General features: G+C 41.4%; 1 protein-coding gene across 4 annotated transcripts in view; it reads left to right on the top strand.

Moving 5' to 3' along the window:
• The window catches only part of runx1t1 (RUNX1 partner transcriptional co-repressor 1), a 70,610-nt gene extending 55,095 nt beyond the window's left edge, over window positions 1–15,515 (top strand). The window contains exons 6-11 of one of the 4 annotated variants that reach the window (XM_050035083.1): window positions 3,782–4,044; window positions 4,865–4,953; window positions 5,712–5,910; window positions 7,384–7,452; window positions 9,918–10,108; window positions 11,084–15,515. In XM_050035083.1, the coding sequence (XP_049891040.1) occupies window positions 3,782–4,044; window positions 4,865–4,953; window positions 5,712–5,910; window positions 7,384–7,452; window positions 9,918–10,108; window positions 11,084–11,407 (1,135 nt within the window). In that variant the 3' untranslated portion in view covers window positions 11,408–15,515. Of the gene's footprint in view, window positions 1–3,781; window positions 4,045–4,864; window positions 4,963–5,711; window positions 5,911–7,383; window positions 7,453–9,875; window positions 10,109–11,083 lie in introns of all 4 variants that reach the window. The other 3 variants (XM_050035080.1, XM_050035082.1, XM_050035079.1) reach the window with 3 other exon arrangements.
• The last annotated feature ends 2,423 nt before the right edge of the window (window positions 15,516–17,938 follow it).

Genomic DNA, 17,938 nt, shown 5'->3' with positions numbered 1-17,938 from the left:
ATCTGTATTCAGTGGAAAAAAACCTTGTCTGTTTGTGTGAATGTGTGTGTGTGTGATTCTCTATCCGGTGTGAAGGCGTGAGTGTGCTTCATGTATGTGCACCTCTGTACGTGTCTGGTTGTGTGTGTGTGTGTGTGTGTGTGTGTGTGTGTGTGTGTGTGTCTAGGGAGATGGGCTGATAACACTTACAGATGAGGCTCCAGCACCAATACGGCTGGCTAAGCACCTCTGGTTTCTGCTTACCTCTGCTCTGCGTTCCCACTTATTGGAGCCCTGTGTCAGAATATTGGAATTTGAATGGGAATCCTTAATTACAGAAAACAATGCACTATCAATGCATCCTGATTAATACCACAGTCTGCAGGAGCCTGACCAGGAATATCGCAGTACAATATGCATATGAGGGAAAAAAAAAATACATATCGTGTAATGTAATTATCTGACAAAGCCCATATTTAAGTAATAGCTGGAGTGTGAAATTACTAGTGCCGGAGCTGTAATGGCTTGCATGGGGAATACAGTATAATTCAACATATTTTCACAGCATTAATTCCATTAATGGCATACAACATAATTGAACTCATAACTGTACTGCTCTGAATTGTGATACTGTTCTCACTCACTAACTGATCAGTAGACACTTACTGCAGATGTTTTACAATAAAAGTCTTTCAGCCAAATGAAGGAATTATGCCCCTTGAAAGCTTTTTACGAAAAGCACTGCTTTTTTAAAACTAAAACCTCAACAAATTTGCACATTTGTTTAATGTATATACTGGTAGTGTGTTAGATATATTTGTCTGTCTAAAAGAAATCAAATGTACCTCTTAAATGAGGGAATTGTAGAAGTAAATCATAATTGCCAATCTCAAGTGAAGGCATGTGTCTTCCTTTAAAGATTTCCAGTATTTGTCTACAGCAGGCGATTACCATTCCCCTTGTTAGCCTTCCATTCCTCTCCATCCCCTGACCCAGACACTGTTGGAAAGAGGAGATTCTGTATTATATTTTTAATCCAAATATTAAACAAAAATACATCATTACATCATGACTGTCACTGAGCCATGATTTCAAGAAAAAGGCTTTTTTTTTTTTAAAGATTATTTTTTGGGCTGTTTGCCTTTAATTGACAGGACAGTGTGAAATGGGGAGAAAGAGAGAGGGAGAGTGGGGGGATGACATGCAGCAAAGGGTTGCAAGCTGGAATTGAACCTGCAACTGCTGCAGCAAAGCATAGCATCTGTACATGGGGAGTGCGTGCTGTCACAAAATGAAAAATATACAGAAAAGCAGGGGGACACTAACAGGTGACAAAAACAAGCACCTTGCAACACAGTGCAGGAAGAACTGCAGTCCATTTGGAGAACAAAGGTTAGCATACATAGTTAGCAATGGACTAAACATGATACTAGTCATGACTTGAATTTTTATGGAAAACCCTCTGATTCTCTAAATCAATGGGCCCTTATGGACTCAAAGAATATAAATAATCGAGGACTGGACTCATATTTGGACTTTAGGACCGCTTCAAAGCTTGGGAGTCGGCACTATTTTTTGTCTTTCTTGTTTACCATGCCAGTAAATCTGAATGAATTATACATTGGTGTAATGGTATAATTGAAATTAACAATTGAATTGTGGAGAATGTAACCAAGCTAACAATGTGCTGCATGTCCATATTGGCAAACGTTTTAACATTTAAGATTAACAGTATTTTCTGATGCGTGATGCTAAGTCGCTAAGAACTAATGATAGCTTAAGAGGGGTTGTTTAATGAAACAAACTGGGTCTGTCCCCCTTCTTAAATAGTAACAAAGCTAATACTGTTTTTATATAAAGGTTGCTTTTCATTCATTTTGTGTCATGATATAGCAGGGGTCCAGATGGAAGTTTAAACACTGTATAAAAGTATTACATTTCTGTCACAGCTCTGGCATGTGTATGCAAATTGGGCATGTATCTATCCAAAATAGGTAAATTGCATATGCACACATCAGTGCATTGTATAGGTGACTGTGAATGTGTGTGTGAGCGTACTCCAGTGCCTGTAGATATAAACCTTGTTGCAGCAGGAAGGCTGGGGAGATAAGAGTGTGGTTGGGGGGGTTGGGGGTGGAAGAATGGATGGATGAGTCGAGGGAGGCAGCAAGAGACGGACGGATGGAGGGAAAGAGCATATGGAGAGCTGTGGATGAGCATTAGGAGCCCATAAAAACAGCTCATTAAGAAGTTCAATCTGTTCATCGGAGAGAGAGATGGGGAGGAAGAGGAGAGAGGGAGAGAGGAAAGTGGAGGATTGCAGATAGCGGGGGGAGGCTGGCAAGATTTAACTGTGAACTGACAAAGCTGAGAACACACACAGACACACATGTGCAAGCGTGCGCACACACAAACACACCTGGCCACATTAATCTTCGGAAGCAGGCTAACAAAAATCCACCTGATCCCCTGGAAGCTGCTTTAGTGAGTATGTATGTATGTATGTTAAGTGTGTGTCGGTTATTTTTGTGAGCGCACACTTCAGTTGTGTGTGTGTGTGTTTGTATGAATGAACATGTTTTCAATGCAAGAACTCCGGGACGATGAGAAAAACAGCCTCTTACTGTGGTTCTTTGTCTGTCAGCAGGTCAACTGAAGCCTTTACTACAGCACAAAGGGCAGGAGAGTTGTGATGATATGTTTCAAGTTTGGTTTTTGTTTGTATCAACTGTAAGAAACAAACTCTGCGTCGGACATTTTTGCAAAACAGGTGTGATATTACCATCACGCTGATTTGTGTTTGTGTCTTCTACCTTCCTTCTTTTATTTCCCTTTCCTGTTTCCACTGATCCATTGTGCCTCAGGAGCTCTTTTGTTATTTGCCAGGCTTTTGCTGCAACAAGAATGTGTTCAAGTCTGAGAACAACAGCAAATTTCAGCCACATATGGTCTCATATCCAGTCTCATTTTACTTGGAACAAGTGAAAAGCTTTGACAGTTGGCTGAAATAATTCTGCACGTTCCTAATGCCGTGTCCCTTTTTTAGGATTCTTCCCACAAAGTCTAATGGAAACATCCACTAGAAGAAAAACATAAGCCATTTCTTCATATGATGTCCGAATAATGTTCAGAGAGTCATGTCAGGACAATGTGCAGAGTTTCGCTTTTACACGTGTAGCACACAACAGGAGATTGTCTGCATCTGGCAATACTGCGTTTGGTTTCGGCGAGGAGTGGCGCCTGGGTAGAACATGCAGGAAGCAGGACATGCTGCAGATTACATTGCGGCCATGTAGCCGGTTCGTAATTTCGTAATCTCATAAACAGCCGAGTCTCTTGCTGTTCCTTGAATTTGTCTAACAATTTTGGCTTCAGCCCTTACCGACAGAAGTTCCCGCATCGCGTCATCTCTCCAGTTAGACATTTTGTGTAGCTAACCCTCCCTTTTCACCCTCGAATGTTTGTTTTCTTCCAGTTTCACGCAAGCCTCGCAATAGAAACATCGTCAACACACCCATATGCTTGCTGTGAATTCTCTGGACAATGACTTGCTCTATTCACACATGGACTCAATCAGACATTACACAGACTCTGTACTAGGGAGCTGGCAGGGTAAAGTCTGTTAAATGTCCCGTCCAGCTGATTTGGACATTTGTGTTCTTACATATAGCTCATTGGGGTGATGTCTGGATAGTTTCAAGCTTGCAGGTCATGTGAGAAAGGGGCTATAGAGTGCTACATGTAGTGACAATGACACACTCACAATGTATCTCTTTCTCTTTTTCTTTGTTTCTCCGACCAGAACCAAAGAGAACGGCTTTGATCGAGATGGCGCCCTGCACCCGGATGTTCACCCTAGCAAGCGTCCCTGCACCATAAGCCCCGCTCAGCGCTTCAGCCCATCCAACGGGCTCTCCTACCAACCCAACGGCCTGCCCCACCCAGGCCCGCTCCCTCCGCAGCACTACAGGCTGGATGACATGGCCATCGCCCATCACTACCGCGACACCTACAGACACCCGGCCTCAAATCATCGGGAGATCCGAGAAAGAGCCAGGCCTATTGGTGAGGACATGGGGGAGGATGGAGGGTGTATATGAATGTGTGTGCGTATGTGTGTGCGTCCATACATTTGGATTTTGAGACACAAAGCAACTCCACCACATGGCACACTGTCAAAGCTTTTACTCTGTAGTGGTACCAAGAGAGACATAAAGAGGATTTTCTATACAAAGTAAACAGTTACAACAGTTACATCATTTTTACATCATTTCTCAGGCTTCTCAGTTCTTTATATACCGCTGAGATCCATATCCGATTTAATAATACTGATAATCAGTCAGTACCCGCTTCAGCATGGTGGATCCTTGTTGGAACAGCAGATTGACAAACAGTCTCTCTGACCACAAGCTGTCCTGCTGCCTTGGAGACGCCGAGGCCACCGCAGCCTGATGGCTGAATGTAGTAATGCACTGTGAGATGTATGAGCGCACAACAGAAGCACATTTAGGCACAGTGTCGTCGCATTAGGGACATTTTTCTGCGCAGACCGAGCCTTGATGAAGCTGTAATGACGAAGTTGGCTCAGTTCTAAAAATAGGAGAGACATTTACCATGTCTCGCCATGTGATGGATGTTTATTGGACGAGAAGCTCAGTCATTTGAGTCCTGCCCTCGGGGTGGGAGAGAGATATGGAGACAGTAAAGAATAGGGGGAGTGAGGGAGGAGGAGAAAAATGGATAGAAAGAGTTTCAACCAGGGACCAAATAAAGAATAGATGGAAGTGAGTGATGGAGTAATATTACATTGATCCTTTGTGTCATACTGACATGCCCTTTGTTTATCCGTCTGTCTCTCTATCTATCTTTTCTTTCATTCTTGCAGGTATGCACACAGGGACCAGGCAGGAGGAAGTGATTGACCACAGGCTGACTGACAGAGAGTGGGCTGAGGAGTGGAAGCACCTTGACCATGTAAGAAAAGTAATAACATTTTTTTCTTACTATACCTTAAGTAACAGAGATTATTTTACTCATATTAAATTCATGTTGTACTGTAAGTCTTTGTAACATTGTCGGGAGAAAACTGTAACTGCTGTACACACAATAAGAGTGACCTTTACAGGAGTGTTGTACTATTAAAAAATACGTTGTGTGAAATAATCTAAAGAAATGTTTGACATTACAAGATTAATAGTCAAGATTTTTTATATATAATTATATGCTTGCATGTAAATATGTTTTCCTGCAGTGCAACAAACACAATGCAAATATTCCTGAATTGTTGCTTGCCTCTTCACCTTTAGGGCTCCTAATGCAGTCACATGCTCAAACATGAAACAGGACAGAACATCTCATATCACATTTATAATGCTATTTCACCTCACAGTTATTGGTATGCAGTGAAAATTGAATCACTCAATCACATATGTGAACACAGATATATTATTGACTGAAGTGATAAAGTAGGATGTCAAGCGGAGAGGTGTGACCTGACAAACCCGAGCGACATTTCAAAGGGTGGGTTTCCAATATATACGCCTTGGTGCTTCACTACCAAACTCCACCATACAGATGAATATAATAATGAGACACTAACTGAAATAACATGACAGATGTCGGCTTTAATTTAGTTCCCCACCCGCCGCCACTGCACCCTTGCTGAATTGAAATCAATCCCTTCACGTCTATGTGTAAACTCAGCGCCTTGTCCGCTCCCTGTCACCCACCAGCTGCTGAACTGTATTATGGACATGGTGGAGAAGACGAGGCGTTCACTGACAGTACTGCGGCGGTGCCAGGAGGCCGACCGCGAGGAGCTCAACTACTGGATCCGACGATACAGCGACGCTGAAGAGCTGAAGAAGGGAGGCAGTGCTAGTGGGCAGTCAAGGCAGCAGAGCCCAGCAGCACAGGAAAATGCAACACCAGGTAGGGGATCTCACTTTAGAGGTATTTAAGGACACAGTGACAAAGCCATCAGTATGTTTACAGGACTGCTTAAAGCCAAATAAGTTAAATCAGTCATGTCAATGTTTCCTTTTTAATGTAAGACAACATGTCCCCACTGGTATTTTCACTAACTTCAGTCTTTCTGCATGTGTGTTTTTATGACAGATTCAAATAATATTAATTCTACCAGCTCTCTCCATCCTCCTCTTTGTAACTCATGTAAACATTTAGGGGCATCTATTGGCAAAAATGGAATGTAATATTCATAGCTATGTTTTCATTAGTTTATAATCACCCAAATATAAGAATCATTGTGCTTTCTTTACCTGAGAATAAGTTGTTTATGTTTACAAATGGAGTGGACCTTCTTCCATGGAGTCCACCATGTTGTTTCTATAGTAACCCAGAAGAGAGAGATCAAACACTGGCTACAGATAGGGCCAATCTACAGTTTTCAAACCACTATTAAACAAGCCCTATAATAATGATTATTAACTTATCTAATTTTTTGTGACTTAGCTGGTTTGCATCCCACTTGAGAGTGATCATAATTATTTTTTATTTTCTCCAGCAATTTTATGTCAAAAAAGGCTGATAGTGAATATGGTGTCCCCCAGGGTTCAATACTAGGTCCTCTATTGTTAAGTTTGTACGTGTTGCCACTAAGCCACATCATCATGTTATCATAATATACTGATCACAGTCAGTTGTACATATTTCTGTCCGCTAAAAATCTAAACTACTTAGATCTTTTTAGAACATCTTATGAGTTTATTGCATCAGTAGTTGGGTTTGCATCCAAATGTTGCGCACATTTTTGCCGAATTTTCCGAAAATCGCCAAAACAAACTGAGAATTTATGTGCTTTTCCATCCACTACTGTTATGCAGATACTGGGAGTTGGTTTAATAAGCAGTAGATGGCACTAGTTCTTTAGTTGGGTGCCTGTATACCACTGCAAAAGAAGAGCACTAGACAAATATCAAAGGCAAGAAAACAATGGCGGCGTAATAATGAAGAGCACAATGGACAACGGAAATAGAGTTTAATACTAATATTACAGCTATGTTCTCTGGGACAAAGAGAGCTTGCAGTGGCCCATGCATTGCACTTAGTCGCATTTAACTTTTACGGATACACCAACTTTTTTACGCTTTTTTGTTTTTTGTTTTTTGTTTTTTTTCTCACGACGTTTTTCTTTTTGGGGTGGCGTCTCTACTTTTTTTTTTTTTTGCACACATCAAAAATGTGCATAAAAAGAGGTGGATGGAAGGGCAGCTTGTGACATAAATACGTGATGTTTTGCTTTATTCCTTAAACCTTTTGGTGGAAACATCAGGGTAACCAACAGGTTCTACAACATGCTGATTTGTTCCGCAAACTCTTGTGCTGTGTAATGCAAAACATTGTTTGATCTCTGATTACCATGGCTGCATGTTTGTGTCTCCTCAGAAATTCACAGGGAGCTCCTGCATCGGCCTGTGTCTGGCTACGTCCCTGAAGAGATATGGAAGAAAGCTGGTGAGAAATACTTTCATGGCTGCTGTCATCACACACATGCTTTCTCTTTATCTCTCTGCAGTTTGAAAGACATTTTGCTTTGTAGAAATCATGTCCATCCTTCACCCAGATGACTCAGGGCTGGAAGGGGATGAGAAGTGTTTCTTTAAACCCCATTCTCCCCTCTCGTCCCAATATAGTCTGCTGTCTGCAACCTCCTCTCCTGGTAGACTTGTATTGATGTGTCAGGCTGCTCTCAGAAAATCATTTATATTTGATACAGTAGGAAGTTAAAAAATAAGAGTTTCAACACCACACTCTGCACACTCCAAATATGATGTCAGGTCATAAAACAATTTTATTGCACCAGTCAAATAAGGGACAAGCAGCTTTAACAGCTGGTCCAGTGGTTCTGCTGTTTAAAGTACAGTAGCAAGACTTGGTGTCTTCTTTGCTTTTGGCACTTTGGTAATCCCCTTAGCGGCAGACATTGCAGCTATTCTATTTAACCAAAGTGTTGTAAAATTGCAGAGGGAAATTTGTAGAGCCAGTTAGGATCAAGTATTGAAACTAATTTGTTGCTTTAACAGCTTTCATTAGTTGCCATTAAAATTTGAGCGTACACAAACAGCATTCTTTAAACTCCTGAGCGCAGCTGCAATCACCATTATCGCTCTTCTGAAAAACTGAAAGAATTTTCCACCGAGGGCTCGAGGAATCCACTTTGTATTCTCCATCAGTGATACAGTATATCTGCTTTTTAAACCCCTTGGAGAAAAGAAATTGTCCCCTTGCTTGACCAAGCATGATGTGTGAGATACTCAGAACAAGTAATATGCATTTAAATTGAATTGAGTATCACCATCGGGACTCTGCCTGCTCTCCAGTACTCTCCTCCCCTCACCAGCTTTGATCGATCTTCCATCTGAGGCATTTGGTGTGTAATCACAATTCCATGCACAAGGCGTATATCACATGGCACCAGGGCAATTTCCATGACTTCAGGCAGCACAGTAGGTTAAAGACAAAACCACCCTAGTTTGAAAATTTAGCTCAATCACAATGGAGAGAAAATGTCTCTGTCTCTAGAAAAGCACACATTCTGTCTGATATTGAAAGCAGATTTTACATTTGTAATACTAGTGTAATGTGTGCAAAGGAAATGAAGTAAAGTGAAGCATATTTGTCAGACATAAAGCTGTATTTATCTTTTGTCTGTAGGATAAATGGTGCTCGCTATTTTTCATTCTCTCCGCATTCTCCTCAGTATTTCCTTTTCACTTCAGTCGCATATATTCTGGCTGAGGAGAGACAGATTTAAATGTGACCCAGGGAGGATTGCAAAATAGGATTTTTAACACAATGGAGTGCGGCGTTGAATACATCTGTTTGAAATGGGCAAAATGTTTACAGTTGGTGATAAATATTCAAGCACCTTGCACGGTGTCCTACCGGTTTCCCACTTCCCCTCACCGCATGGGCCTTTGGGATCACAATGGAAATGCATAATTTAAATATAAATTGCCTGATTTGCATACACAATTAGTCAAGTTACAGGCTTGATGGGAGCAAACAAAAAGGCCTCCTTTTGCTTTGACGTTTGGTTGGAATTCCACCGCTTAACACCCGCGCAGCAAGGTTATTCATTACACAAAACAAGTATGAAATAACACGGTGCTCCATCTCAAAAGCAGGTTTTCTGACTGATTACCTGGGATTAATTGGCTTATGCTGTTGTCTCGGGATATTTTTCAAATCAGATGAAAAAATATAGACTTGGTTTGCTCATTTCCGAACGAGATCCTTTCAGCTTTTTGAATTAAAACATCACACGTTGACCTATTAGAGGATCTACTGTAACTGATTAAACATGCCAGAGTCACTGTCACCTCCTAAATGCCTTCATGATTGAAATGAATGGAAGTAACTGATGTGCCATGTGTTCATGCGCCCACTATAATATATTATCCACATTCAAAAAATTGATGTCTGGTTAAATGTGATGTTTGCCAGAGGGTGCCACAAGCAGCTGATCTCAGAATAACAAAAGCTAATAACGACAAAAGCTAAATAAGTTTTCTCCTGCCATGTGAATTCATTCCTATCATCTCCAGAACTACAAAGCATGTCTTTTCTCAGATTTTGTCCTCACATAAAAATGAGTGAAAGCGTCAGTTTTATGGTTATGGTTTCTGTCTTCCAGATGTGTTACAGATTTAGCACATAAAACAGCTTTTACCATTTATCTTTCAGAAGGCACCATCTTAGATACCACTGCTGTTGAATGAAACTTTTTTTTTGGTATTTCAGAAGAAATGTTATTGTAAATGCTTATATTCAGAAATAGTAACTGTTGTTACCTAAAAACACCAGTTAATTTAGCAGTGTACTCTTTGAAAATAACCTCCCAACGACAGGATGATACAATGCACACTACATTGCAGGTACGGGAGGCTTGACTTCCTCTGTCTCCACACTCTTTCCAGAAGAGGCTGTGAATGAGGTGAAGCGTCAGGCCATGTCAGAGCTGCAGAAGGCTGTGTCAGAGGCCGAGCGTAAGGCTCACGAGATGATCAGCAGCGAGCGGGCTAAGATGGAGCGCACGGTAGCCGAGGCAAAGCGGCAGGCAGCCGAGGATGCGCTCTCCATAATCAACCAACAGGAGGACTCTAGCGAGGTAGTTAAATACACTTCAGTACCTACTCTCAGTCTTTCAAACACATCATGAAGCTGTCATTGCCATCCTCTTGTTTGGTAGTTGTGGTATTTCTTTGTTGTTGCTTTGACTACACTTTAGTTGCCAGCTGTTCCAGTGACTCCCAAATGACCCAGATAATAGTATTTCCTCTTACAAAGAATGTATTTCATCATTGTATTAGTACAAGCAAATCATTGTAGTGTCAAAGAGGTCGCACAGTTATGCACAGTTTTAGAAGTGGTTCTGCAAATAGAAGTTATTTTATAGTTGAGAGGGAGAGCACAGTAAAGCAAACAAGGTCAATCAGGAATCTGTTACCTTCGCTTTCCTCCTCTTCTCTACGACAGAGTAGCGAGGATGTTTAGAAAGGTGTTACCCGTTCAGCGCAGAGGAAGTAAGGAAAGGAGCTTTCATTTGCTAATCACCATCAGAGACCTTGACGTTTAATCAGTTAAGTGAGAGGGAAATATGGCTCACATCTGTCATTAATTGCAGGAGTGATGTTTATGAGAGAGAAGCGCCCCAGAGGAAAACTTTCAGAAGCTGTTTGTAACCTTGTTCTCCTGTTTCCTGTGGATATGCAGCCGCCCTGACACGCTCTCCCTGCGGTTTCCAAGATATATAAGAGGCCCTGAGTGTAATCAGAGATGGGTTTTTGATCTGCCTGTGGTTTGTTTTAAGCTTAAGTGTTGTAAAAGGAGAGGCTAGTTCTGTTGATGTGCAGACTGGGGCGCTGATATCTGTTGCTAATCTTCACGTGGCGTTCACTAGTTCTCTGTTTGTAGCAGATTATCTTTTTGTGTGAATAGAGGCATAAAATTAAACAAACAACGGGTCCTAATTACAGTTTTATCAATCATCAGAAGTTCATCAGCTGAAGTGGCCAATTATCTAGATTGTAAATCCTTCTGCTGTATTATGTTTGTGTTAATTTGGTCTCTATCTGTCTGTCAGAGCTGCTGGAACTGTGGCCGCAAAGCCAGTGAAACGTGCAGCGGCTGCAACACGGCACGCTACTGCGGCTCCTTCTGCCAGCATAAGGACTGGGAGAAGCACCACCATGTCTGTGGTCAGACCCTCCAGGCCCAGCAGCAGCAGCAGGCCAGCCAGCAGCAGGGAGGCGTTCCGGGGTCAGAGACCCCTGCTCCCATCAGCTCCTCCGCCTGCACCCCGAGCAGCGGGACTGGGAGTCCGGCTGCTACCCCGCCTGCTGCTACCCCTCGCTCCTCCACCCCCAGCACCCCGTCCTCTTCCGCCCTGGATGGCACACCGCGCTAAGAGACTTCCGCAGAGGATGGAGGCAAAGGCCCCCGGAGCTAAACAGCCAGGCCTCAGTCCCACAAACAGCATGACTGTCTGCATTGCCTTGCAAAGATACACTAAGCTAACGTGGCTAACAGAACGAGATGGCAGTGCTTGTGTCTTTCTTGCAGCGTAGTCATAGAAGGAGGAGGAGGAGGTCCATAATCAGGTCATATTGACTTGCCATGACTTTAAAGAAACACAAAGATATTCTTTGTTTTGAATGAATGAATTTAAATATTGACATCCTTTTATCGTTACACTTGCTATTCTTGTTGTCTGTTTGTCGTCGTGCCTGTTGTTGTTAATGTTGTTGTCATTGTAGCTTATCTTATTTTTTTCCTGTAAATATTAAGAGACTGAGCAGAGATAGCCGTGAACTCGAGACAAGTATATCTGACCTCCCCTTTTTTTAAATGTTTTTATTTTCCATCCTTGAATTTATGCTTATTTCCTTCCTGTACCTGGGACATGAGACTAGTCAACCTCATTTTACCAAACAGCATACCAAGGGAACAAAACTAGCTAGCAGAATGGGTGAAGTCATCGATAACTCTTTGTGAAGAAAGATATTAGATTTAAATGTCCTCAAAGACACACCGATGGATGGATGGATAAACAGGTTTGCTGCCTGGAGAGAGGAGAGGGATGGACTGAATCTCTGGCCCACAGACAGCCATGAAATGGGCAGATGTGCAGCAGATTGCGAGCAGAGCCAGCTGTTCAACCAATGTTATTTCCCTCTCACTTGTAATAATATCCAGGTCAGTGGGCTGGGAAATACAAATCCGTCTCCCTGAAGGATGTAAAAGGAAGAATTCTTGGACAAGATACAAAACTTTGCCCACTGCACATGTGGAGGATGTACTGACTACAATTCGCACGTGCATGCTTGGTGAGTCACAGAAGCTCTCAAACAGGAAGTGAAGTCATCGTTCCGCCGGCGAGACTGTCACATCACCACGACAGCGACCGCTGGGCTGCTCGGAGCTGGAAAGCTACAGTGTGGAGAACTCATTCTGCGCCCCAGACGCTCCCCTCCTGCCTCAACTCTGAAAAACATTTCCATCTTTACTCATGTTCTTATTCTTTTTCTGTAGATGTCATGGTGTTTAAGACTTCTGTCCTGTGGTGTCACCAATGGTTATTTATTGTATATGTGTTGGACAATTGTGACAATGCATAGTACTTCAACCAGTCACAACTCTAAGTCCTTCATAACTCTCTCTCTCTCTCTCTCTCTCTCTCTAGCAAAAAGAGATAAAAAAAAAGAAGTGTTATGTTTTTTCCAAGCTGCTTTTCTATTCTGTGTGTTAAGTGGTAGATCCCTCGTAGTTCTATAAGTTTTACTTCCCTTCGTCCTCAAGAAAAGACACAAGCTATATCTCAGAGCTGCTACTCGAGTCCGACCCAGATCTTTTCTGAGAACTAGCATGTTGCGCGGAATGCTAACTTAAATGTTTTGTACAAGGGACATACATAAATGTATTTGCACTGTCACAGAGGTTATTTCGGCATGCTTCTTTTCAGCATACTTGTGTTGTCGGTATAGAGCCATAACCCATCAGCCATTTCATATGTAGTGATAGCATTATCTGTTTTCACATTTTTTGGGATGGGGGAAGTTGGAAAAATGTAAAATCACCAAACCCACTTTTTTTTTCTCTCTTCTCAACATGGCAAGGAAAGCGGCCATAACGTATTTTTTTTTAATAGTTACAGACAGTGCATGCACATTACTGAACGTTTGTTAAATATTTGTTATTTTTTAGAAAAACTTAAAAAACGACCAAAAAAATACAAAAAAAAATACAAAAAATATTCTAACAAACTAACTTTCCAAATGCAGAGGTGTAGACTCCGATTGACAGCTTTAACACTGCAAAGCACCAGGTAACACACAGTATTAACACAAGAGATAAACAAAAAAAAAAAAAAAAAACACCAAAAACAGCCAAAGACTGACACCAAGGACCAAAATCCTGATTTAAACAATTTTTCAAAAGAGGTTTGTTCACACATATATTTGGTTATTTAGTTCTGCAGGTTTTTGTTCACACATCCATGGAACAGAACCAACGTCAGTGTCATAAAAAGTCTTTTATTTTTAATTATTTCTGGAAACCGACGGCGCTCATCTTACATTGTGAAATGAGAAGGTGTGAATTAAACATAAAGGACATTTTCACAGCAGTGTTACATTTTAACTGGAGCAATAATAACTAACGAACACTGATGACTTTTGTGAGCATTTTTGAAGAAAAAATTTTACATATATTTTGATCTTGTTTGTACATTTTCTCATTACACAAGTGTCAGATTAAGTGCCCATTTCAGCTTTAAGCAGTTAAGTTCTTTATTCTCAAAGAGGTGAATGTGAGACTGGGCTTTCACACCAATGCCATTTGCAGTTGTTTTTCTATTTATTCATATCAAAGTATGTCATTTTTTGCTGTTGAGATAGTTAATCAGTCGCAGCTTTGTTGTAAACCTTCAATGTAAATCAAACAAACCTCTCATTCGCAGTAAGAGAGCACTTATCCTGACGCACACAAAGGCTCTTCACCCCAAACACCTTGGTGCTACACAGAAGCGCGTTACAAATTCTGACCTCAAGGAACAAGTGGAGGCCCACAAAGGTTCTGGGCTGTTTGCTCCCTCTGTACTTCCTCATCTCTCCCTTACTTGTCTAAATAAAATACACATCTGCATTCTTGACTCTAAAGGGTTAAACAATCCAAAAAGGTGTCTGACACCACTACTAGCGACTCCTCAGAAGCTGTGAAGAAACAGCCAAGCTGTTTTAACACTAGTGTATTTGAAAGTATACAACAAATAACGTGTGTGTTCATCACTATCAGGGCAAAACCTGGGTTGAAAAAAGAAAAAAACGTTAAAAAAAAAAAAAGACAAACATTATCGATGATTCTTTGAGAAGCTCTATTTTTTTCTTTCTTCCCTCCTCTATGTGTGTTTTGCTACAAATTCCTCGGTGGCAAACAAGTCTCACTCTACCTCTTACAGCACGATAAGAGCATCAGTCGCGGCGCTGATACTGGTCTAGTCTAAACCAAATGGGCACAAGAGAACAGGAAAATAAAAAACCCAAAGTCGAAGCTCATACAGCTGCAAAACCATATCACTACTTGGTAACAATGCAGACCTCATAAATAAATGAAACATAAATGAATAGAAATGAGAAAAAAAAACCTGAAAAAAAAAAAACTTTTGTTATGTTCCTTTATGCCTGTGGCGTTTTTAGAGTACATCAAGAGTTTGAATTGTTTGAACAGATTTAAAAAATAAAATTGTGCTAATTTTAAAGAAACGTGTCGTCGATTCCTATTTCGATGATACAAGCTAGGGTCACAGATAAGAAATGTTGTTTCTCTCTCGCTCTTTTTTCTCTCCTGTCCCCCCCCTCCCCAACCCTTTCTCTCCTCTTCTCTTCTCTGTTGTGAAGACACGCTAAAGCGCTTGTCGACTTGTCAGCGGGGGTGAATTCAAAAGAGGCGATACACAAAAGGCAAGAGCTTGTAAAAAAAAAAGAACTCAAATGAAAAAAAATAAGGCTATGAATTTAGGCATGCCTGTTTTTCACAATAGGGGGAAATGTTATTTAAATTTCCTACTTATCAAGAAACATTGGGGGAATGTGTGGGGCCAACAGTGAACAGCGAAGGCCGTAGCATTAATCTAGGGAGTGAGTTAAACTTCAGGGGTGGGAGGGTTTTTTCTTTTCTTTTCTTTTTTTTTTGTTCTCTTGAGAAAATTTATTGTGGAAAAAAAAGAGCTCAAATGATTTGAAGTTGTTGTGCAATACTTAATTGAGACATGAAAACCACAGGTTAGTGGTAGGCTGACACTGGGCGGTCTCTCCATCGCCTAGAGTCAGTGTCCTCTAGAGAGCTTTCCAGTCTACTATGTCAGAACTGTGGTTTCTTGTTGATTTTTTTTTTCTTTTTGTTTCTTTTTTTATTCTTTTTTTGGGCTGTAAACTATGGTCTGTCAGTCTGTGAAACTTTGCAGTATAATTCTGGTATTGTTGTTCTCTTAACGGTGTAATAAATATGTTAATACCTGCCTTGGAGACTTCGACTTGTGTTCTTTCATTACAGCAGCAGTAACTAAGCTTAGCAGCACCATTTAGACAAACACCAGTATATCCCAAACTAAAGGGTCACTCCACAGATTTTTCACAGTTTACATGTCATCAGTTGCATTATGAGCAATGTAGGATCCAGCATTTTTGGAGCTTGACCCATACAAGAAAAAAAGGTGAGAATATCTATCTCTCATGAGCTCTCCGAACTCATGGAAGGAGTTGGTTGGCACAGTTTAACTCTCTGTTGTATTTCTTTGGCATAATTTACGCTACAATATTCTAACCGACCGCAAATGAACCGTCACGATGTCACCCATAAATAAATATGTTTTAATGAACACAAATGTTTTCTAAAATTAGCTGATTTGTGATTTAAGTCATGGTGTGCAGTTTTGCCAAAAAGGCCCATCAGGGGGTTGGTTGGCACACGTTATGGGGTTGGTTGGCATGATGTTAAAATGCTATAGTTAAAAATAATAATGATAAGCAACACAATTAATTTGAACAAGAACCAGAAAACATGAAGATTTGATTGAATATCTGCCCATTTTTCTAATCAAACAAGATTTTTAAGCACGTTAAGAGCAGGAATGTCTTATAACATTTGCCACTGACCAAATCAAATCAATTATAAAACATTAATAATATAAATGTTCAAAATAGTTCTCCTGAAAATACAATTTTACTTTTGGGCTGCATGGTGGTGCAGTGGTTGGCACTGTCGCTTCACAGCAAAAGGGTTCCTGGGTCGAACCCAGGGTGGGTGATCCGAATCCCAGGGTGGGGGAGCTCTTCTGTGTGGAGTTTGCATGTTCTCCCTGTGTCAGCGTGGGGTTTCTCCAGGTACTCCAGCTTCCTCCCACAGTCCAAAGACATGCAGGTTAAATGGTGACTCTAAATTGTCCGTAGGTGTGAATGTGAGCGTGAATGGTTGTCTGTCTCTATGTATCAGCCCTGTGATAGTCTGGTGACCTGTCCAGGGTGTACCCTGCCTCTCGCCTAATGTCAGCTGGGTAGGCTCCGGGCGCCCCCGTGACCCCCAACGGGATAAGCAGCTATGGAAAATGAATGAATGGGTGAATAATTTGACTTTTGCTTAAGTAGCTACTTTTAACTCAAGCACAGTAGGCTACTAAGCAACATTTGAAGTCATTTCCCTACAGAGTAAAAAGAAAACTACCTGAAAAAGTTCTGATAAACTGTGTGAGGATGGAACAAAAGAAGGAGATGGTGCTGGTGTGTCTGCGGCCACAGGAGGGCAGAGCTTCACACAGCTGACTCTCTGCACTCAGCTGATTCTCCGGAAATGATTGGACGACTGTAAGGTGGGTGCAAGGGGTGTTCAACAGCTGTTGCACCGAGCAGGGATTAGTGAACGGTATAAGCGTAACAACGCAATCAAATTAAGGATCACGTATATATATAAGGTGTGGTTACTGTTATTGCACTTCGGCGTAGTTAAGAAAAACTTGCATCTGCTTTTGCGATTTAACGCCACCCGGGGAGCGCGCCAAGTGACGTAAATCAAACACACCTACGATGCTCATCAACAGGTGCATTCTGGATCTCGATATGATGGAGCAGCCTGAGATGTGAGGATTGTCTGCTGCTTGTGATACTTATCCCCGAGCCTCGAGCGCAGTTGGAGACAGAGACTGACAGGCCTAGCCTATGCTGTGAGGATGACCGAGCAGAGAAACTGAACCCGCAGCAAACGCGGCGCGCGAGACTCACAGGAAGCGTTCAGACAAGTGAGTACAACAACAACCATACTAGACTCATTCTGCATACAACAATGTAAACAACCACGGCGTTGCCTAGCAACGTAGCATCGAGCGCGCAGCTCTCTTTTTTGTTTGGTTTGTTAATTCATGCAGCTCAATAGACTGTTGCTTAATATCAGGCTACTTTTTATTTATCACGGTTCATTTGTGTCTGAGTTTTGTCTCTCTTCTGGTTAATTCTTGTGAGGCTCCAATGTGTGAACAGGCTGCACAGTGCTGTCTATAGAAATGAAATTTATTGTTGGTTTGGACATGAGGGCTGTGTTGATGATGGTGTCCCGATACATAACAACTCATATGACTGATGACAAATAACCGATATCGATATATCCCCTAATGTTAGTGATCATCAAGTCCTTTCTGTAGTGGAATTAACATCATATTGTACATGCATACTCTTATCCTGATGGCCCACAAGCAGATGGAGACATGAAATACTGTGCTTTTCAATGTATGTTATAGTTATGGAAGCGTATTGCATTCACTTGACAAAGCCCTATTTTTCGTGGTAATTTTTTTTTTTCTGTTTTTTTTTCTGTTTTTTTGTGGTAATTTTTTTTCCTGAACGAGGAGACGAGATACTTCAAAATCTTGCGAGAAGCTCCCACCTGGCACCTG

Source organism: Epinephelus moara, chromosome 22 (assembly GCF_006386435.1).
Source record: "Epinephelus moara isolate mb chromosome 22, YSFRI_EMoa_1.0, whole genome shotgun sequence".
NCBI lineage: Eukaryota > Metazoa > Chordata > Actinopteri > Perciformes > Serranidae > Epinephelus > Epinephelus moara.
Note: the sequence above shows the minus strand (reverse complement) of the source record. Positions and strands in the feature narration are given on the sequence as shown.